The sequence below is a fragment of the Mustela nigripes genome, chromosome 4 (genome assembly GCF_022355385.1).
Source record: "Mustela nigripes isolate SB6536 chromosome 4, MUSNIG.SB6536, whole genome shotgun sequence".
Classification (NCBI taxonomy): domain Eukaryota; kingdom Metazoa; phylum Chordata; class Mammalia; order Carnivora; family Mustelidae; genus Mustela; species Mustela nigripes.
In genome coordinates, this window is record NC_081560.1 from 18,003,947 (window position 1) to 18,029,313 (window position 25,367).

Sequence of the window (25,367 nt, forward strand, 5' to 3'; positions counted from 1 at the left end):
GAAGAGAGAGAGGAGGAGGAAGCAGACACTCCACTGCGCAGAGAGCCCAATGCAGGGCTTGATCCCAGAACCCCGGAATCATGACCTGAGCCAAAGGCAGAGGCCTCAACCCACTGAGCCACCCAGGCAGGTGCCCCTTGAGTTGATTTTTATGTGTGATGTAAGGTAAGGTCCAACTTAATTCTTTTGCACTTTTTGTGGCAGTACTACAGAGTCTTGTTTCTTTGTAGTATGTTTTGAAATAAGGCAGTGCAAGGCCTCAGGATTGCTTTGGGTATTATGGGTCTCTTGAGATTCATTTGTAGGATATTTAATCCTGTTCCTACAAAGAATGCTATTGGGATTTTGATAGGGATTGCACTGAATCTGTAGATAACTTTGCATAGTACGGACATTTTAACAATGTTAAGTCTTCCAATGCATGAGCACAAAATATCTTTCCATATATTTGTGTCTTCCTTAATTTCTTTAGGCAATGTTTTGTAGCATTCAGTGTGTAAGATTTTCATCTTGGTTAAGTTTATTCCTAAGTATTTTATTCTTTTTGATTTTACGATAAATGGGTTGTCTTACTTTTCTTTCCAGATTGGTCATTGTTAGTGTATAGAAACATAGTTGATTTTTGTGTGATTTTCTATCCTATAACTTTGTTAAAATAATTTCTTAATTTTAACAGGTTTTTTTTTGGTGAAATCTCTAGAGTTTTCTCATAGAAAATTATGTTGTCTATGAAACAGATATAATTTGACTTTTTTCTTTCAAAATTGGGTGGCTTTTATTTCTTTTTTTGGCATCAGAGTAATTTTGGCCTCATAGAATGAGTTTGAAAATGTTCCCACATCTTCAATCCTTTGGAAAAGTTTTAGAAGGGTTGGTATTAATTCTTCTTTAAATATTTGGTATAATTTTCCAGTGAAGCCTCTGGTCCTGGACTTTCCTTTGTTGGGAGGCTTTTGATTACTGCTTCAATCTCCTAGTTATAAGTCTACTCTGATTTTGTTATTTCTTATGAGTCAGTGTTTGTAGGTTGTATGTTTCTAGGAATGTATCCATTTCTTTTAGGTTATCCAATTTGTTAACATATAATTGCTCATGGTAGTCTTTTATAATCCCTTTTACTCCCATGACATCAGTTGTGATGTCCCTTCTTTCATTTCTAATTTTAATTATTTGAGTTTCATCTCTTTTTTTTCTTTGTCTAGCTAAGGATTTGCCAATTTTGTCAATATTTTCAAAAACCATTTCTTGGTCTCGTTAACTTTTCTTTTGTGTCTATTCTCTGCTCCATTTATCTGTGCTCTAATCTTTATTCTTTCTTTCTTTCTTCTTTTGGTTTAGTTTGCTTTTCCTTTTGTAGTTCCTTGAGATGCAAAATTAGTTATTGATTTAAGATCTTTCTTCTTAATGTTAAGCATTTGTCACTATATACTTTCTTCTTAGTACTGTTTTTACTGTATTCAATATCTTTTGGTATGTTGCATTTTCATTTTACCTCCAGATTTCTTCTAAATCCCCTTGTGATTTCTTCTCTGATTTATTGTTTCAAGTAAATTGTTTATTTTCACATTTTAGGTGATTTTCCCATTTTCTTTCTGCTATTGAATCCTAGTTTCATTTCAGGTGGTCCAAGAAGATACTTTGTATGATTTCAATCTTCTTAACTTTGTTAAGACTTATTTTGTTGCTTAGCATGTGATTTATGTGCACCTAGAACTTGAGAAACTTGAGAACTTGAGAAAAATGTGTATTCTGCACTTTTGGGGAGCAGTGTTTTGTATATGTCTCTTAGGTCCAATTGGTTCCGTTGTGTTGTTCAAGTCCTCTGTTTCCTTATTGATCTTCTGTCTAGTTGTTCTAGCCTAACTGAAGGGGAGGTATTAAAGTTTGCTATTATTAATGTATTGCTGTCCATTTCTACTTTCAGTTCTCTCAGTGCTTTATATATTTGGGAGGCTTAACCTCTCTTTAAAGATGATAGGATTTATGATTCTCACAAGGATCATATTTCACAACAGTGAAAAGTAAAACATTGCTTTGGGGAGACTATGCTCAAATGGCTGAAGCTCTTTGTGGCCAGAAGGGCTTGGGCCGCTGGACCACTCTTCTGCTGAGAAGACCTTCCCCATCCCTCTCTTCTTCCATCCCTCTCACCATGGCCCAATGTAGCATCTGTCTACTTCTCTAATCCTATCCCATGATGCTTCACTGCTCATTATTGTGCCCAAGCTACCTTAGCCTTAGCTTATCTACTTCTTAAATACCCCTTTCTGCCTTAGCACTCACACAGACATATGCGCATATGCACACTCTGACATATACACTGTATCATTCAAGGTTTGGTATGTATGACATCTTTTCAGAGAAGACTTCCGTAGGCATTCTTGATGTTTGCTGGGTTTCAGTCATATAAAATGTCTATGTATTTTAAAATACTTTTTGTTTTAAAGGTATAATTGTCAGGTTATATAAAACATACAAAACATTCTATGTATGTTTGTTAGCTTGATTGGTATTTTAAAATATTTAGACAAGTAGCATGTGGGCCACCACTGTGCTCTTGTACTAAAGCTCACACTCATTCAAGATGGGCCTGTTATAGAAACAATTATTTATTAGAGCAGAACATTGAAAGCATCTAATTTTTTTCCTTGTTGGGACATTTAAGTTCTATCCAAATGACGGGACAATATTTATCCATATATTAAGATAGTTTGAAGCCCATGAACCATGGAGAAATATTTATGATTTTAAAAAACCCACAATGGAATGTAAACTAAGAATGTATCTATGTGAAAAAATGCATATAGGAAGAAATAAATGAAATAGCTCTCAGGATGGCAGGATTAAGGGATCCTCTACTTATTTTCAAAATATTTATACTACTACATTTAATTCTATAATTTGATTAAAAGGCAAGAACACGAGTCATTAACCTGTTTCCACACCATGATGGCAGCTGCCCATGGAGAAATGCTCTGAGCTGTCGGGCCACTTGGCTTCATTTGGCTCTCTGACAACCAGCAGCCGGGTTTCTCCATCTGTGTGGACTGACGGGAAGACAGCCACAGAGCACGGTACAGATTAAGATCAAATATCTGCTAGACGACAAATATTTTGAACCTATAAAAATGAACAGTCCAGGACTCAAGGGGTATATGTTTTTGAAATGTTGGAGAGTAAATATTCATGACCTTGTCTGGCCCTCAACTTCAGGAGGCGGGGGACTTGAGATTCATTCAGTTCTCCTGACACAAAGAGAAGGGACAAGGGGACAAGTGAGGTCCGCATAGGTAAGTCAGGGACCATAAGGGAGCCTAAGAGTCCCGAGGGATAAGCAGAGACTAGGCAGGCAAGGAGCGGGGTGATAGAGAGATGATGAGGGCAAAGGCAGATCCTTAAAAAGGTGTTGGTATCCCTGAAAGCCTGCATCGTGTTCTGTGTGGCAGAACTTTTGTAAAGTCACCCGACAAATTTTTGGAGAGGACTGGAGAAGAGCAAAAGTAGAACGAGGGAGCTCGATGTCCGAAATGTTTAAAGAGAGCAAAGCTGAGGACGTGACCCAGAGCCTGAGCGGGGAGGATACAGAAGAGATGGATTTGAAAGGAACGAGGAGAGAAAATCAACAGGACTCTGTAACTGATCAGAACGAAAGTCAGGGTGACGGCCAGGATGCTGGCTGAGCATCTGAGTGTGTTGGCAGGACCACGGTTGCCAGACACCAGCAAGACTCCAGAAACCAGCAAGGACTTGGTATTAGTTTATATTTTAGATTAAAAATCTAAGTTTGCATTTATTTATGTCTCTTTCCCAAGTTACAATCCCATGGGGGACCCTGAGGTCTCTATTTACAGTTCGTGTTTACATCCGCTGAGCTCTACGCTTACCGGATCAGGAAAAGAGATCCTACAATCCATTCCAGGCCTCATCGGCCATGACCTCTTGTAAATAGAACTAGGTTTACAGGCAAATCCAGAGGCATTTATGAGCAAATACTGACCCCCAGTGTCTGGGTGTAGAAATAAATGTTAAGGTTTAAAAAATCAAGATTTTAAAAATACCAAGACTCTCCCAAGAGAGTACCTGGAATTCTGCTACAAATCATGTTCCCTACCATCCAGTTCAGAATCCTAGTGTGCTTCAGAAACTAAAATGCTGACCAGCTAACCTATGGCCAGTAGCTGTCTGGAGAACTCTAATGGACATTCTATAGAACATGTGTCAGAATGGATTAAGGACCTCAATCCAAGAGGCCAGTGGGCACTTAACTGTGTGATGCACTTTACCCTCTTTGTTCCAAGGTCCAGTTTCAATCACTCCAAAGAACCTTCTCACTAACAGGGTAGGTTTGATGCAATAATTTTACTAATAACCCTCTGCTCCCTCACTGAGGTCAATGTTATGTCAAATGAGGTTTCCTTGCAAGTGGACACGAGGCAGCATGGTTTATGGACATTCCCTTCGCAGTAGCTGTGTGGCTAGAGTGAGTTCATGAAAAATCCTTGAGTTAACTCTGAGGCTGCAGGTGCCTTATTGAGAAAGTGACCACTTAACATTTTGGCCAACAGTTGCTAATGTTAATCTCGGGCATCTATCTTCTGCAGACTGGAAATTAGGTTTAGTTCTTGGAAGGTGTGTTTGTATCACATCCTGGGCTATGCTGAAGTCTTTAAAAACTTGGCTGTTCAAAGAATTAAATGAACAGGTTGAGCAAGAAAACTGTCTTGGGGGTAGGGCTTCCTTCATAAAAATAGGATATTTTCATGAACTTTGTTTTGTGAAACAAAGCCTTCAGTGGCCAATCACAACATAAATAAAAGGCACATCTTAAGTACCAGCACAATCCATTTGCGTGTTGTTTGGGCAGTGAGAAGTCATTGCTGGCCTCTGACCCTCAGCGGTCTTAGTAGAAGGAGGCACGGAGGAACGGTAGAAACCAAGGCTGCTTCAGAGTCACATGGATTCAGGGCGGGGCTAGGCCACTGAGATGACTGACATGAGGAGCACTGGTGACCTTGCTCCTGCACCAAGCTGAAGGTCAACGAAACATGGGTCCAGACCGTACATATTGGTTTTGGAGCCAAATGGTGACAGTAAGAAGGAATGGCACCCTCAAGCAGTAAAGGAGATTAAACTAGAAGGGTTTGCATCAGGAGGAAGAAATTCCATTTACTCTTTGCTCGGCTACAAGGGAATGGCAATCAACACTCTTCGTGAGTTGCTCTATCAACAGAAAAGCTAATTGTTGGTATAATGCCTAACCGTAGCCCCAAACAGAATGAGGGTACTTGTTTCTTGACAATACAGACCCGAGAAGTTCCTCTCTTCCCTAACAAGGCCTGAGATTTCAGGAAGAGTGAAACTGCACAGAAAGCAGGACACCTTTATCCAGTCAGTACAGAGATGGTTTTAGCTGCTCCTTTGTCCATTCTTTTCCCCCCCTCCTGTCACTTTAGTTTTCCTGGTTTCATTTTGAAAAATTTCAAACCCACAGAAAAGGTGGAAGAATAGTACAATAGTACATTATACATTCTTTGCTCAGTTTATGGATTGTAACATTCACTGCATTTGCTTTCTGTCCCTCTCTAAATATACAGCAACATTGTTGGCCAAACCATTTGAATGTGAGTTGCAGACATGACATATCACCCTTAAATTCTGCAGCCCCTAAATGTCCTTTATAACTTTTAATTAAAATATTCAGTTAGAGTTCAAATATTGAGGCCTTGATCCCCAGCGTGCTGGTATTTGGAGGGAAGGCCTTTAGGAGGTACTTAGATTTACATGAGGTCATGAAGGTCGATCTCCCCCATGCTGAGATTAAGGTCTTCGTAAGAGGAAGAGACCAGCGCCCTCCCCTCCACTCTAGAGTGAAAAGATATCTGTCTGAAAACCAGGAGGGTTCTCATCAGGCACTTGATCTTTGGTGCCCAGTCTCTGGCACTGTGACATATGTCTGTCATTTAAGCCACCTTGCCTGTGGTTTTCCGTTACTGCAGTTTGAGCGGACTGAGACAAATGTCCCATTATCCATCATCATCACTCTTTACTTTAATGGCAAATTGTCCCAAATTTGGCACTTGAAGCCAATTTTTGTGTCCCATCAGTTTTCGGGCATTTTTTTCTTTTCTGACTCAAGATGTTCTAAGCTCCCCTTCTCCTTTATCTGTCTCAAACCTGGAAATGACCATTTCCCCCAAACAATCCCAGGTTCTGTGGAACAGTAATTAGAAAGCAAGCGCAGGACTGTAGGTGTGCTCATTATTAGTGTATTTACTGCTTCTAGGTCATTTCAGAGGACAGGGGCAGAGCTGGGGGTGAGAGGAGGTGGTGTTAGGGAGAGAAAACACACACACACACACACATACGTTCATATAAATAGCTCCAGTTCGGGGCGCCTGGGTGGCTCAGTGGTTTAAGCCTCTGCCTTCGGCTTAGGTCATGATCTCAGGATCTTGGGATCGAGTCCTACATCAGGCTCTCTGCTCAGAGGGGAACCTACTTCCTTCTCTCTCTCTCTCTGCCTGCCTCTCTGCCTACTTGTGATCTCTCTCTGCCGAATAAATAAATAAAATCTTTTTTTTTAAAAGTGCTTATTAAATAGCTCCAGTTCAAAACTGATAAAACAGCATTCTTCTTTATCTGCTTCCTTGTTCTATCTCCCTTCTCCCATAGTGAGTAACCTGATTTACAAGAACAACAAATTTACTCATTTCTTAAACCTATGCAATTGGTTTCAGAATTATTTAAAATAGTCTCAGGAACATTTTCATCTTTAAAACAGTTGAATTTATCATCAGAGTCACCAAATCATCTCGCATTATTCAGCAGAAATCACATGTAACAGACTAACAGGTCTCCAGACAGCAACCAGAGGGAATACAGATTGTATACAGCCAAGACTCAAATTGGACAACTTAACAAAGGCTGCCGTGAGGTTTCTCTGAAGTACCGAGAAAAGGCAAAGTTCAAAACAGAATACTAATGCTTCCATTCGAACTGTGCAAAGACTACTTAAGCTGTTTTCCTTTTTGGAATCTATCCCGCTTGATGTTTGGCATTTATTCCAGAATAATCCAGTGCCAGCCGGGGAAGACGGAGGGCATCTATACAGAACAGGAGTCGTAAGTGAATGAGGTGGCAATTGGGGGCTAGACGGGCATAGGAGTGTTCTTTGTGCTATTTATAGTCTCTGTTTTTGTGGCTCTTTAAAGCTTTTTATAATAAGAAGAATTTTTAGATGACTGTTTAAAAATGTATTCCTGCCAAATCAGAGTAAGTGTAAGCTTAAATGGCCAGCTCTGACTTAAAAAGCAAGAGCTATGTGGCTGTATTATGGATACATAGGAAGAGAGGGTGACACTCTAGCTTACCCCTAGAACATTGTCCAAGAAAGTTAAAATTTATTTTGGCAACTTAAGATCCCAGTGTCTTAAAGGCTAGACTATACAGCCAGATCATCCTCCAGTAAATAAAACGTGGCAACCTGTGGAAAAAGAGTGACTTTCATTCTTCCTATCACTTGGCCAACTAACTTTGTCATAAGAGGGAGATTGAAGGATTAAAATATTCTAATATTTTGGATGTTTCATTTTTCCTCTTGGAATCGGTGGTTTAAATTCCCTTCATAGTCCAGTGTGTTAGACTCTCAGGCCATAGCCAGATCTGCTTGTGAGGTAAGCCATGATTTAATACTACAAACAGTATTATACAAGTCAGCCAAAAACTTGCAAAATTCAATTATGCAAAACACAAAAGCAGGAAACATAATCAGGAACCGCAACATTGAGGCAATTTGAGTATGTTTCTGAGGGAAGAAGAACCTAAGAAAGGCTTGTCGGGTACCAGGGAAGCTGAACTTTGAAGAGACTGTGGCTTGCAAAAGCAAGCAAATGAATTAAAAATGACACCAGGGAATGACGAAATCTCTGTCTAGGAAAAATGCTTCCCCTAGCCCATTCTGTCAAAAGCGGTGAAGGGTCAGGGGAAAAAAAAAAAAAAAAAAAGACCTGTAGCTACATGAAAGAAGGAGTGGGGAAATATTTGACCTTTTTCTTCTCTCTTCCCTTGGGGCGGCAACATGACCAGTCAGGTTTCTGCGTCTGGCCACCAAGCTGGCCAAGTGCTGCCCCCTGGGGGTTGGTTTTAACAGGCTCATGCACTGACCCCAAAATACATAAATACATATATACATAAATAAATCCCACCCCTGAAAATCTTTAGAGCATAGGGAGGCTTCCCAGACCAGAGGACCAATAACCACCACCATTCCTGTGCACGTGCAGTAACAGCATTCAAATAAAAGCGATCATGCTCCCACACAAGAAATGGCCTACAAGTCTTGGGCGAAACCATCGCGTTGAGATTGCATTTAGACATCTCTCTTGCACATCTTAGCGAAGGAAAATGTATGACACGGATGTATTCTCCTCCAGGGATGCTTTGTTGTCGGGGCTCCAGTGTTAGATGACACGCAAACCTCCATTTTTCTGGAGAACTCCTGCTCTTTTGGAAAAAGAAATTCATGGTGTACAGGGATATGGTACTCGTCTGAGATATTTAAAAGTTAATACTCCAGGAGGAGCACCTTGCTCTTGCCCTCATCTTACCACACTCGTTCCACACTGGGACAATTATTTCAGCCTGGGCAGAGGACATATGTCTCACTGGCTCCAGGACGAGCCCAACCGGGCAGCAGGACGGCGTGCCCTCTCTCATGGCCAAATCTCTAGACAGGCTATCTACCACTTTCTTTAAAAAAAAAAAAATCCCCCTCTTTTTGTCCCAACTTCACAAAGAACAGAAGGATGCCAACATTAGGATGCAGGTTTCAGTCTTCAAGATTTCTACATCAAAAATTCTGGATATCTTGTAAACCATGTGAAGAAAACAGGTATATTAGGTGGTCTAATACAGGTGAACTGTTGGAGTTGTTAGAAATAATTTTGCATGTTTAAAAAAAAAAAAATGAGGCGCCTGGCTGGCTCAGTTGGTAGAGTGTGTGACTTGAGGTTGTTGAGTTCCACGGCTGTGCAGGGAGTAGAGATTACTTGAAAAATAGAATCTTAAAAAAAAATCATTTTACATGAGGTTTTCAGAAATGTCTCATTTATTTCAGCCAAGATCTCAAAAACAATAAGCCAAATTATAGCAGAAAAGTGTGGGCAAAAATAAACCCTATCAGAGGAAATCGGCAAGATTCCAAACTGCCTGGTTCTGAGTGTAGCTTTGTGTGTAGAAGTATATCATCCAGCCAGGGGGTACCCTGGGAGTGAACACCTCACTGCAGGACAAGGAAAGACTCCAACTCTAGGGTCTCGAGCCGCATTAAGATACGGTCACCGGTTGGGTTAGAAAATTCAGAGGTCAGTTCCAGAGATGAAACTGTTAAAGAATGGTATTCTAGGAAGACCTGATCTCTGAATTCACTGGTTAAGCAACTGGACTAAGATGAAGGGCTACAGTAGACACCACGAGTCGGTCAGAAACGTAAAGCATCCACAGTCCAGCTTTTCTTCCCAGCCATGTTCATTGCCAGTGCGGGAAGAGTCCTACTGTAAGGACTAAATGAAGGCCAAGCTGTAGCAAGGGTTCTAAATTAGTTTTCTTCTATGGCCATTTACCATACAAACAGATTAATCTGCCAAGGGAAAAAAAAAACATGAAAAACTTATAAATAGCTACAATTTTTCCCACATGACTTTATCACTGAAATACAGGTCACCTGCCTTGAAATAAGGCAAGAGTTTAAAGAAAGAGGACTTGCATACCTATGATGGTTAAAAATATGATCTAGAAAATAGGGTCATTGAGATTGAGAAGTAATCCCGTCTGCTCATGGCCTACCCACGCTGCTCTATACTATGTACCATAATTGTTTGCTCTCAGCTGGTGAAAAATTCATGTACATGACAAGCCCCAATGTACCATATTTTCCCTGCTCACGTGATAAAATTACGTGCACTATATTCTACTTTCCCTCCGATCCGGATGTTCAATTTGTAGAGAATTGTGAATGTCCATGCAACTCTGTGAGGGTCCCAGGAAGGTTCTGAGCCAAAGACTAGTTCAGATGCCTTTGCTTAATGTTCATCACATATATGGAGATGCTTCGGGGATATTCATTTTTTGGTCACAGACCTTTATTTTTAAACCAATTTTAAGTACCCAAAGATTGAAGTTTAACAGAACGAAACAAAAGGAGAACACAAACAGCTAGGGCTGTGTCCATGCTGCTAATTCTAGCAGCCAAAGGGCAATCCTTCCGAATGTCAAAGAAAGGATGTCTCTGGCCTAGAGACAAGGCAAAGGGCCTTCTAGTTTGTTGTTGGCTTTCTTGAAGAAGCCCATCTATGATAGCCCCCATTTAATGGGCCTCTGGTTTTAACTGGAAAAGCATCCCTTTTCCCAGAGGAGAAGCCTGATAATAAATACTTACGTAGAGTATATTTCTAATATACCTTACCATCATCCCAGAAAGTCTTAGTAAATATAAACGTGAACTACTTACTAGAATAAGTAGTGTCTCTCAATAGTGACTCAGTAATGATGTATTGAATGATGAAAGCTTTAAACTTCACCTCTACTTGTTACTCTCCTATCTTGGATATTTAGGACATTGATTAAGCCCTTCTGGTTACTAATTAGCCCCACAACACTAACTCAAATAGGACTATCAGGAGAGTTCATCCTACTCATGCCTAGTGAGTACTCATGCCTACTCAGGCATCCTAAAGCCTTTTTCTGAGCAACATAAGTTACGTAGTTGCCTATATACACTCTACCCCATAGCCCAGTTCTGGAAAAACAGGGGGAAAAAAAGAGAGAGAGATCAGCACCCATAAAACACTGCATGCCACTTCTTTTGCAGCCATTCCTAGCCATCAAATGGGAAAGCCTTCATTTTTCAGCTCGTTTTTTCACTTTTCCTTGATCATCTATTTTCTTAATGGCAGCTTGGATAGCTTCTTGGTCACCCAGGAACTGGTGGGGCCCAACAGCATGCAGGTTCTCATCCAGTTCCAGGAGAATGGGGACTCCAGTGGGTAGAGTAATATTGATAATGTCTTCATCGGAGATACCTGTAGAACAGACAAGACATAGAAGGCAATGTAAGAGGAACTTCTCTTCACTTGTGTAACTGCACATGGGTTTGTTTTTTTTTAAGATTTTATTTATTGGGGCGCCTGGGTGGCTCAGTGGGTTAAGCCGCTGCCTTCGGCTCAGGTCATGATCTCAGGGTCCTGGGATCGAGTCCCGCATCGGGCTCTCTGCTCAGCGGGGAGCCTGCTTCTTCCTCTCTCTCTGCCTGCCTCTCTGCCTACTTGTGATCTCTCTCTGTCGAATAAATAAATAAAATCTTAAAAAAAAAAAAAGATTTTATTTATTTATGTATTTGTCGGGGGGGGGGGCAGGGGGAGATGATCTCAAGCAGACTCCACACCGAGTACAGAACCTGATGCAGGGTTTGATCCCTGAACCCTGAGGTCAAGACATGAGTTAAAATCAAGAGTCGGACGCTTAACTGAGGGAGCCACCCAGGTGCCCCACTGCACATTTATTGAGTCCCATAACAGCTGCAGGTCTGGAAATATACCAGATACTAGGAGGGATTCGAGCTATAGGTCCTGGAAGGAAAAAACTTCCCAGAAATTAGAATAAAACACCTTAGACAGAGAGTTGCATCACATCAAATTGTAGTATAACAGATACCCTTCAGGGCAACCTGTTATTCCTTCATGTTTCCTATCTAACTCTTGTAGGAAAACCTTCATAATAGCATTAGTCATAACTGCCAAAAAGTGGAAGCAGCCTAAATGTTCCTCGAGGGATGAATGGAGAAATTAACTGTGGTATAGCCATACAGTGGAATATTACTTGGTAATGAAAAATAATTGAGTGTTGATACATGCTAAACATTGATGAATCTTGAAAACATTATGCTAATGAAAGAAGCCAGTCGCCACCAACTGCATGTTGGATGATTGCATTTATATAGGAAAATATACAGCGAGACAAAGAGATTAGTGGTTGCCTAGGGCTAGAAGAAATAGAGAAAGTTGGAAGTGACAGCTATGTACAGGGTTTCTTTTGGGAATAATGAAATTGTTCCAAAATTAACTGTGGTGATAGATGGACAATTCTGTACACATACTAAAAGTCACTGAACTGTACTCTTTAAATGGGTGAACTGTATATTATGTAAATTATATTTCAATAGAGTTGTTAAAAAAATACTAAACAGAACCAGAGAAGTTAAATAAAGCTTCTCAAATCACAAGACTGTTAAAGCAATAAAATTGGACCCGGGTTTTTTAATTCAAAATCCCAGGACTTCAACCCTGGTTGTCCAAGGCTACTTCATGACAGTTTAGGGAAAGAGGAGAATGTATCCCTGCTGTGCCCCTGTGAAGGGCTGGGTACTATCTGTAGCAGCTAGTGTTCTCCTGTTTTCAGGACTGGTAAAGGGCATGAACAGATTTGTCTGAGCTCTTTGAAACAGCTAACACAGTGGGCTCGTGATGGGTGGGCCAGGTTTAGGGGTTGTGGTCTGTGACCTTAGTAAAGCGTTCTAGCTCTCTGGAAAGGGGCTGGAGCACACATGGGGCTCTCTTGTTTGACCATGGCCCCAGATCTAGCCAGATCTCGACAGGTCCTCTCTTTAGTAGCACTGCCCTCAAGCTCATGCCTATGGCATTGATAACAATCCAATTTTGTGTAGGACCAAATCAAAGAGCCAACTCAACAAAAGCCACAAGTACTAGAATATTTCCCCTACAAAGGAAGGAGAGCTCAACAGAAATAGAAATGTTTCCAATAAATAAAGTTGACATTCCACTTTGATGACTACTCAAATCGTTCACACAGCAGACTAATTACTTACACATATTTAAAATACCTAGACTGGTTAATAATCAGTCCACGAGACTTAAGGACTGAAATTTTAAAATAGCAAATTAGGAAAAACCACAGTGAAGCCATTACTCATTACTTGATTTTGGCATAAGCCACTCTTTGTCCTGAGAAAAAGTTAAGCAAGCAGAGGTCCTCAGGCTAGAACAATGCATCTGCACTGAATTAAGCCAAACTGAATCAGTACTATATTATGCAATACCATATTATAAATTCATTAACTGGAACATCATATGAAGTTTAAAATGAGTGGACAAACAGCACAAGCCTGTCTGATAACTGGCTTAGATTTTTTATCTAGCATCCAAGAATGTATTGAAAGCAATCATTGGAGATCTCATTACTACCCCTCTCTGTCTCTCCCCCTCCACAACCACCCCCTCTTGAAGCCCCAACCATTGTCTTTAATTCTTTTCTTTTCTTTCTTTAAAGTAGGCTCCATGCCCAGCATGAAGCCCAACGCAGGGCTTGAACTCATGACCCTGAGATCAAGACCTGAGCGGAGATCAAGAATCAGACACTTAGCCGACTGAGCCACCCAGGCGTCCCTGTCTTTAATTCTTGAACCTTTACAAGAAGCAACTAGGAGTTAACTGCAATCAGTCTACATGACTGGGACATTTCAAGTAAGAAATAATGAACATTTATGGTAAGTCAAAAGGGTAACTCAATGCCACTATGGAGAGAAATTCAAACGATTTCATTTTCTGCATACAGGATTAACTTAAGGAAGTCAAATCTGCACCTGTGAGCCCCAGTCCTCAAGTCAATACAGCAAGAACAGGAAACACAGCCAGATATTAAGATCACTGTACATATACGACAGCACTCACACTTGACCTTCTGTTAGAGGTGGCTGTGCAAATGCTTGCTTCTCCTACCAGGGTTACAAACTTCCTTGAGAACAGGGACCATGTCTCATCCATCCCTGTGTCCCCTATCATCTTAGAACAGTGCCTTGGTCACTGTGAGAATTTAGTAAATGGTTTGTTCAACTGTAAAGAACCCTATTATGGTGCCAAGTTCCAGAAATCATTTAGCTCTATGATCCACTATTAGAAATGTTTACATTATATGAATCTACTTCTTAATATATATACAAGCAATAAGGAATGAAATAGTAACTAAAAACTCTACTGCATAAAGCCTATGCACGAAAGCACTCTGAAGACTTTGCCAGAGGTATGGTGTTGGCCAAATTTCAGAACAAGGTCAAAACAGAGACAAAATCTCCTCAAAAGTAAAGATTTCATGTGTCCAATCCTAGAGGCTGTATCCTGCACCAAGAACCTTGGTGAAAGATTATGTTTCCTTTCTAACCTTACTAAGAAAAGAAGAGAGCTGAGAAGGCTCTTAGCCTTGAAGAAAAGGTTGTTTATATTTAGAGCTAATAAACAACTCAAATTAAATTTGTCCTCCATATAATTTCTTTGATTTCCTCTAAAAGGTTTGCTTAAAACCTTTGAATCTTGGGAAATAGGAGGGAAGATGTTCAGGGAGGCAGATCTGTCACAGAATGAGAGTAAACCCCAAATACATAGTGCATATTTTTGGAATCGAGGAAAAGAGGGAAACCACTTTGATCAGCTCATTGGACCAGGAGGTGCCACCCCAGCCCTGAGGTACCTCTCCCAGGCAAGTAAGTCACAATTCAAACCCCACCAATGGGCGATTTGCAGGGAGAGGTCTGTATTCTGTTGCAAAAAATAAGAGCTGATACAAGAGACTCTCAATTTCATAGATGATCTGCCTATTTTAGTTAGAATTCCTTTAGTGTTGGAGGCTATTATGTGCAACTTAAAGATAGGCTGGGGAGCAACTGGAAAGGGGTTATTTGAATATTGTAATGTGACGATAGGATCACAGCCTCTAATTTAGAATAAGGCAGAAGGCAGAATCCACTCCACATTGAGCTTTATAGTGAAAATAGCCTACAGCTTTTAAAAGTGAAGGTTTTTGTAAATCAATGATGCTTCTTCTAATAAGAGAAAGCTTAACCATACCAACAGGCCAGCATTTGCTCCACCAGAGAGAGGCCCGAATTTGCTGCTGCTGAAAATATCCTGCTAAAATGCCAAAGGTGATGCACTCCTCAGCCCCGCCCCCACAGCTGGCCCCAGCTGACCTGCCCTCCCTGGTTCTCTAATTTCGCCTCAAGGCTTCTCTGCCTGGCCATGTGTACAGCTGCACACAATTCTTCAGGGATCAAGCCTGTCGTTCATGAGTCTCCTGCACGCCACTCTGATTCCAAACTTGAGACTGCCTAGCCCTGTGCTTGAACCCAGACTAAACAATCCACTTCCGCTGGCAAGAGGCAGACTACATCCAACGTTCCAGTTCAGTCCCTGGCTTTTCCTTCAGTGTGGGCCAGCAGGAAACAAACAGGAAGTGACTATGCCAACCACAGAGAAAGAAACACACGCCTGTCTGGAACTCTACAGAACAGGATGCTCTTAGATACTAAGCCTGCGTCAGGAGCTTTCCTACGGGGCTGCTCTGGGAGAAGTGGGTCTGGATGCTTTGGCCTGGACTTATTAGCCCAGCACTGATAATCGTTTACATGCTAAAAATAGGTAAAGCCGCCCCTTAGGTAGGCATTTTCTTACTATATAATATCTCCTGAGTCTGTCTCAAGTCTTCTTTCTTCTGAAAGTATTAAGAGCTACTTTCAAGTTAAAGGTCATGAAATCTCCCCAGTGATCTACAATTGAAAAACAGAGATTAAATAAGTAATTCACAGGGTAGAGACTGTCCCGATCAGGCAAGAAGTGTATGCTGGGTGCTGACCTGTGGGTCCTGGGTTTGTAATTCCTATACGAGAGTGTTGCCTTGCTCTGAACCGGTAACCCTTGCCTCACTGTACTGTGCGTTCTCCTACGTTGACCTATTATTACTGGGCTGGCTGGTTGTGAGAAGGATAAAAAGTCAGAAGACCCCATGATGACCAGAGAATTTGGTGGCAAGTAAGGAGAAATCATTCTGAGGCAGAAAAACCTTTACTAGAGGAACTCACACCCCTAAGTACAAAGCTTCGTGGTCCCACAGCTTATAGATAATTCATGAAGATGGGCTTTGACTGGCGATTTCCTATGCTGTCCATGGTTTGGGTGCTGAGTAAAGACAGTACCAGTTGCTCCCGAGAAAGCATACCGGTGCCCTCCAGGTTAGTTTTCAAAGGCAAAGGTAGGTGCACGTAGCAACCTTCCTTTAATTCTACTATCTGACAATCAAACTAATCTAGTCTATTATTTTGTGCACCAAAAGGCATGGTCCCCATTGGGGCAATGGTCATTTTGCTGGATAAAAGCAAGACTTTTAAACTGAGGTATAATTTACATACAATGAAATTCACCCTCCTGGGTGTACAGAATAGTTCTATGAACCCTCCAAATTTCCTTGTACTGCTTTGCAGCCTACCCCTCTTCCACTGATCTGTTTTCTGACCCAATAGTATTGCCTTTTCCAGAATGGCAAATAAATAGAGTCTACAATGCCTGGTTTGTTTGTTGCTTAAAAAAAAAAAAAAATAATAACAGATATTTATTTCCTCACAGTTGTGGAGATATCATGGTCTGAGGCCTCTCTCCTTGGTCTGGCTGCCATCTCCCTGTGTCTTTGCGTGGTCTTCCCTCTGTGTCTGTGTCCTGATCTTTTTTGGGGACACTCATTGTGTTAGCTTTGGGGCCAGCCTAATGGCCTCTTTTACTTAATTACCCTTTAAAGACCTTATGTCCAAATACAGTCATATTCTGAACCACCAAGGGCTAAGACTTCAGCAGGAAGGTATAATACAGCCTTTTGAATTCAGCATCTTTCACTTGGCATAATACAGCTTAGACTGACCCATGAAGTTAAGATAGATCAGTAGTCTGCTCCTTTTTATTAAAGCAGTTTCTTTAAGCAAAAGAGCTTAGTGATCAATGATTGACTGGTCAAATGAAATAAAAAATATGACCTAGATACACCAAACAGCAGAGTAAAACACAGGGTTGAAACACAGCTTTCCAGCCGGGGCAGAGCCTTGTGCTAGTTCCTCTATTAAACAGGATATGAGGTAAAATGCCTAGAACTGCGCTTAGCACACGGCATGCACTCCAAATAAGGCCACCTTTATAGCTGCACTAGGAAACACCACACACAAACCACAATGTTAGGGTAACAGCAATAATAATTGGAGACTCAGTTAGTTGCATCAAATTAACTTTTAATGGTTTACCTGCCATGGATACTCTTGACTCAGCTTCTTAAAATACAGTATTCCAAACAAGAAATAGATCAAGGGAAGGGCTACTTTTTAGGAAAAAAAAAGTTTAAACAAAAAAGCCCAGGGGGTAATCATGTGTGGAGACTCAGTGAACCGGGTTTGGGTGGAGTTCAGGACTCCAACTAATTATCATGATCATGGCTAAGTCATCTGAGGTCTGTCTGGGTTTCGTTTTCCTTCAAAAGCACCTGTGTTCTTCTTCACAAATGGAAGAAGTGTCAGTCAGGACTCCACTGCTTATAGGGTAAAGTTATAGCACAAAGAGCTGAGAAATAAAATAATGTCTTAACAAACCATAAGTGACTCTTAATCTCACAAAACAAACTGAGGGTTGCTGGGGGGAGGGGGGTAGGGAGAGGGTGGTTGGGTTATGGACATTGGGGAGGGTATGTGCTATGGTGAGTGCTGTGAAGTGTGTAAACCTGGTGATTCACAGACCTGTACCCCTGGGGATAAAAATACATTATATTTTTATAAAAAAAATAAAATAAATTAAAAAAATAATGTCTTAAGAACCAACACTCTTCATAATTGAGGTAGATACAATGTAGAATAGATGTGGAACACTAGGATACTTTTTAAGTAAAAAGATCATAAGGCACTTAGAGGTTTCAGGGTAAACCAATATTCTAAGTGGTTATTTAATAGGATCATCATCCTTCCTACCCCTAAGTTCTAGTCTTTAAACAATAACATATTTGTGTGATATGATGGTATGCTGTCAGTTGGATTCTACCAACTACCACACTCCTCCCCAGCAGGAAGTGACAGCTTTAATCTGTCAAACAGTTTAAAGACAACACATAGAAACATTGCCCAGTTCCTTCAAAGGATCCTGTTTATAGAGGAGAATTTGATATAAACATATCTAGAAAGCATGACTAGGACTCTAATGAATCTACAATCACAAGCATTCTTATTTTTGTAATCAATGCAAAGAATTCAGCAACTTTTGTGTTTATAGGAAGTATGGAATCTGGGCATAGCCAATTCAAGGATTCATTCCTTTTTTGTTTTTTTTTTAAAGATTTTATTTGTTTATTTGAGAGAGAAAATGAGAGAGAGAACACAAGAGGGGGAAGGTCAGAGGGAGAAGCAAACACCCTGATGAGCAGAGAGTCCGATGTGGGATTTGATCCCAGAGTCCCGGGATGGTGACCTGAGCCAAAGGCAGTTGCTTAATCAAATGAGCCACCCAGGTGCCTAAAGAGTCATTCTTAATACTAGTGAAGGCTAACATATTTATAGTAAGGTGACCACATAATTTATTAATCAAGTGGGGCACTTCTGAAAGTGAAAGGAAAGGCTATTAATAATTATACTGGGATGACAGGTATTAACCAGAAAACGGCTAATGGTGATATATATAGTCATATAACTTTACAGTAAGAATAAATTGGCAAGAAAGATGGTAAATTTTATGATACGTTTTTAACACACTAAACACATATAATCCCCAGTAAATTGCAAGTAGTCCTTACTCCTTACTGTCAGATAAAAATCTCTATTTTCCCCCCTTAAAGTAAAGGAGAGTCACCTAATATTTTGGAGTCTTAAAGAGTTAGCATCCAAATTCAAAGGAATATTTTCTTTTAGTTTGGGAATTTATCGATACCACGTTATGCCCTATAGCTTGGCTTCTGAAGGTCAGACATGCGTGGTAAGAGGACTCATGTTCCGATTCCAGTGATCATGTACATTCAGAATAAACTTTAAAAAACCTAAAATCCCATTAATAGAAATGACATGGGAGAAATAACACACGATTTCTTCTGATCTTGGGAAAGTCACTTATACGTAATTCTTAGAGCTGTGACACGGAATACCCGCATCTTATTTTTCTGTATACACCAGAGCAGATATCTCTTAGTGGAGATTGGTACTTAGAGAACTCCTAAAATAAGACACGATAACTAACTTTCCAAGTGATCCTAAAATCTAGTTTAGTCCATTTTATATACATGAAACAATTTCTTCCATGTTAGATGCGGAAGTCATTATAGGAAGTCACAGTGACATCAAAGGGCTCCATGAATCCTAACAGCACCACCACCAGGGGGTACTACAGGCCAAAAAGGAACAAACTTGTTCTCCTACCCAGGATGGCTGAGCCAAGATTACATACCAGCCTCTGGCCAGACCCCCATCTTCCCAGCCACTCCATTTGGTTCCCCACCTGTGGGCCTGTGCCAATAGCACATTCTGGATTTTCTGAATTTTTCTCCCCTGAATGTCTGCCATCCTTCCTGCTCACCTGCCTTCCCGTTTCCAGTCCCTGCCTGCTTCCTCGACACCTCCCTTGTCCTCCGCTGCAGACATCAGCCAACTCCACACCTTTTCCGCTTTCATACTTCCAACTAGAATCTCCTCATACCAGTTACCTCTTCCAGCATGAACACCGCTCTTTTAAATTAATTCTCTCCCAAATAAACACATTTTGTCTAAGGCCTGTTTATAGTGAGAGGGATAGGAATTATAATTTAAGGTTGCTTCGGTTTCAGTAAGCTCTGAAAGGTGATTTAGTTCTATACATTCAACTTAAAAAAAAAAAAAAAAAAAAAGACCTTCAGAAGAAAGTTAAAATGAAGCCTGAGAACTAATGTCTGCTAATTTCTCAGGAATCCCTATATCCTTATAAATCCATTTCTGCTGTAGTGGTCGAAGTCGTATTTTATTTTTATTTTTTATTCTGTACTCCACATCTATGCATGCCTACTTTGATAGCATTTCCATATATTTGCCCCGAAATCTTTTTTTCTAGGCCAATATCAAATCTTTTCATCTTTCAATCCCATTGATTAAACTATTTTTGCAGCTTTAATTAGATAAATGACATACCATACCACTTACCCCCATGAAGTATACAGGCCGATGGGTTTTCGTACATTCAGACTTGTGTGACCATCACCACGATCCATTTTAGCACGTTTTCACCACCCCAACAAGAAGACCTGTACCTAACTACAGTCACTCTTCATTCCACACCCCCCACCACCTCAACCCCAGGCCTAGGAAACAGTCTGTTTTCTGTTTCTAAAGATTTGGCCACACAGACACTTCATTTAAGTAGAATTGTACAATATATGCTCCTTTGTGACTGGCTTCTTTTAGGTAACAATGATTTCAAAGTTCACCCATGTTGAGCACATAAGACTATTCCATTTGTTTTCACTGCCAAATGATATTATATTGAATGGATATACCAAATTTAATTTATCTAGTCACTAGGTGATGGGCATTTGAGATGCTCCCATGTTTTGGCTCTTATCAATAATACTGCTATGAAGGTTTGTGTCCAAGTTTTCATGTAGACACATGTTTTCATTTCTCTTAAGTACTGTTATGGGTTGAACTGTATCCCTCCAAAAAGGTCTGTTGAAGTCCCAACCTGAGAAGATTTTATTTGGAAATAGGGGCTTTATAGAGGTAATCATGTTAAGAGGAGGTCTTTGGCCCTAATGTACTATTATTTGTGTTCTTACAAAAGGGGGAAACTTGGACAAGGAAGAGAGAGACGCATGGGGAAAACACCAAGCGAAGACTGAGGGCCACAATGATGCATCTACAAGCTGGGGAACGCCAAAGATTTCCAAAGAACACAAGAAGCTAGAAGAGGCAAGAAAGGACTCTCGCCTTGAGTCTTCAGAGAGAATATGACCCTGCCAACACTTTTCTTTAGGACTTCCAGCCCCCAGGAACTGCGAGAAAATGACTATCTGTTGTTTTAAGCCATGCAGTGATTGATACTTTGTCTCGGCAGCATTAGGAAATGCATACAGGTAAATACCTAGGAGTAGAATGAGTAGATCATATGGTAACTGATGTTTAATCTATCAAGAAGCTGCCCGATTGTTTTCCACAGCAGCTACCCCAAGTGATTGTTTTTTAAATAAATTATTAGTGGTTTCAAAACCTCCCTCAAATGCAGAAAGTAAGCTTTCTGTGGATAACTTTTCCCTCCACAGGTGGTTTGGCCTCCGCCCCCATCATGGGAATAGTCTTCCTCACTACCATCTGTAAAACTCCCTATTTTCTTTAAGAAAAGAACAGTAACAAATCGTGATGTCACAATGCACTAATAGAATGGGGGTATCTAAGATGAGCTATGGCAGGGGATGCAGAATAATCTTAAAGACATCGAAGCCTGAAGGCAGTTGAAGAATAAATGGTGCTAAACAGTAAGACGTCGCTTTTAAAGGGAGGATTTCCTAGCTGAGACAGGAACAAAGAACAAAAAGAGGATCCCAAAGGAGATGATGGTGTTTTCTTTAGGGGCGGGGGCTTGGCCACGAAGAGCTCTAAGGTCCACCTTTGGAAAAAAGGAACTGGTGTTGTGGGACGGAATACATCTTTCGGCAGAAACTCTGAAACTCTCAATTTCAGTTTGTCGCTATCCTAAGAGAAGGCTCAACTCTTCTTCAAACAATAAAGTACTATAGTCCAATAATGATGAAGTTATTTGTCATTTAATCCAGTATCTGACTATTCTGAAAGAGGAAGAATAGAACTCTTTGTAGAGTTGAGTAAATAAGATACATACACAAACATACACCAACAGACTGAGCACCATGTCTAGCCAGTAACGTTTTTAATAGCCAGTAAAGTCTGTAGAATTTAGATCTCTGCACAACTAATGGATGCAGGTACAGGAGTAATGATTTATGGCTCCTGGCCATGTTACTTAAAAATCAGGGGTAAAAACACATGCTAAAAAGTTTACAATGAAATCTCATAAAGATCACTTTGTTTTGTTAATAACCTATTTTCACTTATTTCACAAACAATGTCAACCTCTTCATTTCTCACCGGCTCTTAGAGAAAGGTAAAGCCGAATGGGAAGGGGATGCTGGAGAGAGGATTCTAGTATCATGGGTTAGCGGCTGAGAGTGCTGACAGACAGGAAAACGGTGGACGGAGCAGATCACTCAAAACGCACAGCTGCCTGGGATTACTTAGTGAAGGGAGAGAGGGGAAGGAGAGACCCCCCTGAAGGTGTCACAGGGCCATCACTGATGCCCAAAGTGGTGAGCGTAGGTCTTCAAGAGTTCATTTAGTTCATGTTACTCAAGAGGAAGATAACAATAGTGTACATTTTGGAGTATGTTTAGAATACAACATCAAGTAGTTAAAATAAAATGGAGGCAACCGATTATCTGTAATAAGCCATCCTTTTCTTTTCTTTTCTGTCTCCCTAACTTTCTCCCAAGCAATGACTCAGCCTGATCTGGAAAGAGAGGGCTGGAACAAAGGAACTGTTCAAGAAGGCCAGGTCCGGAACACCGTAACTGTTTAAAGTTGGAAGAGCATGGGCAAAACCAAAGTCTAGATAATTTTATTTATCAGGAAAGACTCAAATAAATCAACTGGCTTTGCATACCATTTCTACAGAAAAGTATACCCTTCCTAGCCTCCCTAAAAGTTACTATAACAAAAGCCATATAATCTTTTAGATCAAGAGTCCTCAAAGTGGAGTACCCCAAGTAGCAGTATTGGCATTACCATAAAACATCTTAGAAATGCAAATTCTCCAGCCCCCCTCCAGGTCTACATATCCAAAACTCCAAGGATGGGACCAGCAATCTGTGGGAGACCAAACCCTCCCTCCAGGTAATTCAGATGCTTGTTAAAGATTTAGAATCACTGCTGTCTATAATATGAATGTGAAACCCACCGGGGTTTTGATTTATAGAATGAAATGATTCTTAAAAGACTAAAGAGGCGAAAAGGAATAAGAAAGAAAGTCTGTCATGTCAGTTGTGTATTGCAAGCAGAAACCACATCTCTTCTAGGTTAATAAGGCTCACATATAACACTTAGCAACCTTTAGGAAGTAGTAGCACAAAGATAGTACCTTCCAGATGCTTCAGGAGAGCTCTGCTGCTATTTCCATGAGCGGATATCAGAACGGTTTTGCCACTTAATACTTCAGGAGCAATCCTTTCATTCCAAAAGGGAAGGAGTCTCTCCAGAACATCCTTTAAGCTTTCAGATCGGGGCAGCTGATCCACAGGGACGTCGCACACTTTATACCTCCGGTCATTGTAGATTTCATGGTAGAAAGGGTGCGATTCCTCAATGGGTGGTGGGGTCACATTGTAGCTTCTTCTCCAGAGCCTCACTTGTTCTTCACCGTGATTCAAAGCCATCTGCTCCCTGTTGAGGCCAATCAAAGCTCCATAGTGACGTTCATTTAGACGCCAGGAACTTTCCACTGGAACCCACTCCTGCCCCAGCTCTTCCAGGATCAGCCAGGCCGTGTGGATGGACCGATTAAGGATGGATGTGAATACGAGATCGATCTCCAAGTTTAGCGCTTTGAGTTGCTTTCCACAGTTCCGAGCCTCCTCCATTCCTTCACTGTTGAGTTTCTGATCCACCCAGCTACAAAAACGATTCTCTTTATTCCAAGCACCCTCTCCATGTCTTAACATAATCAGTCTGTACTTGGACATCCTGATGGCGGAGCTTCCCTTAGCACTTTCAGGTAGGCCAATACTCAATGACAGCAATACATCTAGAAAGAGAAGGAACAAAAAGTATATTGTTACATTCTTCATTCAACTGACTCCCGGGAACGGAAGCACAACTTTACCACAGTCGGTGTCTGAACTAAATTGAAGTCACTCCTTTTACCAGATTTGACATCAAGAGATCAGACACCTTATACGCTATGGCACATACAGGCATAATCCTACAAATAATTCATTATGGGGAACCTAGTCAACTTAAATTTTCTGACGGCGAGACAGTATGTTAATTGCATGATGTAAACAGAACACATCATTGTAATGGCTTGCTGCATTTCTGCCAGATAAAAAGGCCTTCCGTGCTTACAGAAGAGAGGATTTAATGGAATGAGTTATAGATGTCTAAAAGGATGACTAGTAGCTGGGAGTTCCCAGCTTCTAGCAGCTGACTCCGGGTCAAAGGCATCCTCCTCACTTTGTTTTTCTTCTGGTGAAAAAAGGAAGTATTTACCAGTCTCGCTTTATTATAGACGTTAAACACGTTCATTCAATGACTCCACCACACTGATCCAGGATGTAAATCACTACTAACTGGGGGCAGCTAGCTCTTCATTGCCATAAGCTCCATGACCTAGATGAAAATCTAAGGTTCAACATTCAAACAACACTAAAAGTGATTTAAAGCAACATTAACGCTGAACGCGGCACTCACCGAAATAATCTCACCGGGCTCAAGATCGAGCTTTCGGCAGGCATAAATCCGTAAGCCAAACAAGCTATCAAATGCAAGCAGCTCAGAGATGCTGCCTGTGGGAACAGATTAGCAGGAGCAGGTCTGCCGGAGTGAGAGGAAGCATGCTGATAAGGAAGCCTGGACTCCTCCTCCGTGGTCCTTAAACGGTCCCACGGAAACCAGCCACATCTCAGTGGGAGAGTCTGGTGGAGTGCCACAGACAACTTTAAAGTGTTTCGGAATTCCCTAAGTTAAGCTGCTGGCACGAAGCTCTGCTGATCCCACTCTGTCCCCTGGAGATTCTGCTGCCTTCGATGCTGGTGGAGCTCTGGCCGCCTCAGGCTGCCTCCACTCTCCTTGCTGTGGACATACTTATGCTGACAGATGCTGCTCCTTTTCCTTGCCCACTGCCTTCCATTTCCATCCTCGGGTTTTCCACCCTGGGGAGTAAAAATGATAGGAACATCGGGGCCCGGTCCTCTGCCATTCTTGGCAAGCCCTGTTCTGTGCCACTTACCCTGTGATTCACCCACGGTTACATAACCATCGGTGACAAAGTTAACTGGAATCTAGGTATCTAGTTGTTTCCTTTCTTCAGTAATTCCTAGAGATTCTGATGGGAAAAGAGCCTTTACCATATGGTTTCATCTTATTTCAGGTGAAGGCAACCCAGGAGGACCTCCTGAGGGAGGAAGCGGACTGAGGTAGTCGGCAAGTAGGTGAAAGATGAGGGTGGTTGGGCTTTGAACTTCCATTTTTTTTTTTTTTTTAAGATTTTATTCTTTGTTTGACAGGGAGAGACAGTGAGAGAGGGAACACAAGCAGGGAGAGTGGGAGAGGGAAAAGCAGGCTCCCCCGCCAAGCAGGGAGCCCAATGTGGCAGTTGATCCCAGGACCCTGGGACCATGACCTGAGCCTAAGGCAGAGGCCCAATGACTGAACACCCTGGTGCCCCTGGACTTCCATTTCTTTTTTTTTTTTTTTTTTTTTTTTT

General features: G+C 41.2%; 1 protein-coding gene and 1 long non-coding RNA gene across 3 annotated transcripts in view; one reads left to right on the forward strand and one right to left on the reverse strand.

The window, feature by feature from the left end:
- On the forward strand, window positions 1–21,620 carry LOC132015687 (uncharacterized). Its single transcript, XR_009403746.1, has 3 exons — window positions 1–165; window positions 13,342–13,558; window positions 20,661–21,620. It is a non-coding gene; the product is annotated as an uncharacterized LOC132015687 (long non-coding RNA).
- Window positions 9,074–25,367, reverse strand: part of BPGM (bisphosphoglycerate mutase) — a 27,645-nt gene continuing 11,351 nt past the window's right edge. Inside the window, exons 1-3 of one of the 2 annotated variants that reach the window (XM_059396382.1) lie at window positions 24,353–24,867; window positions 23,025–23,687; window positions 9,074–11,078 (exon numbers count right to left, since the gene is read on the reverse strand). In XM_059396382.1, the coding sequence (XP_059252365.1) occupies window positions 10,897–11,078; window positions 23,025–23,625 (783 nt within the window). In that variant the 5' untranslated portion in view covers window positions 23,626–23,687; window positions 24,353–24,867 and the 3' untranslated portion in view covers window positions 9,074–10,896. Of the gene's footprint in view, window positions 11,079–23,024; window positions 23,688–24,352; window positions 24,868–25,367 lie in introns of those variants that run through there. The other variant, XM_059396383.1, reaches the window with a different exon arrangement.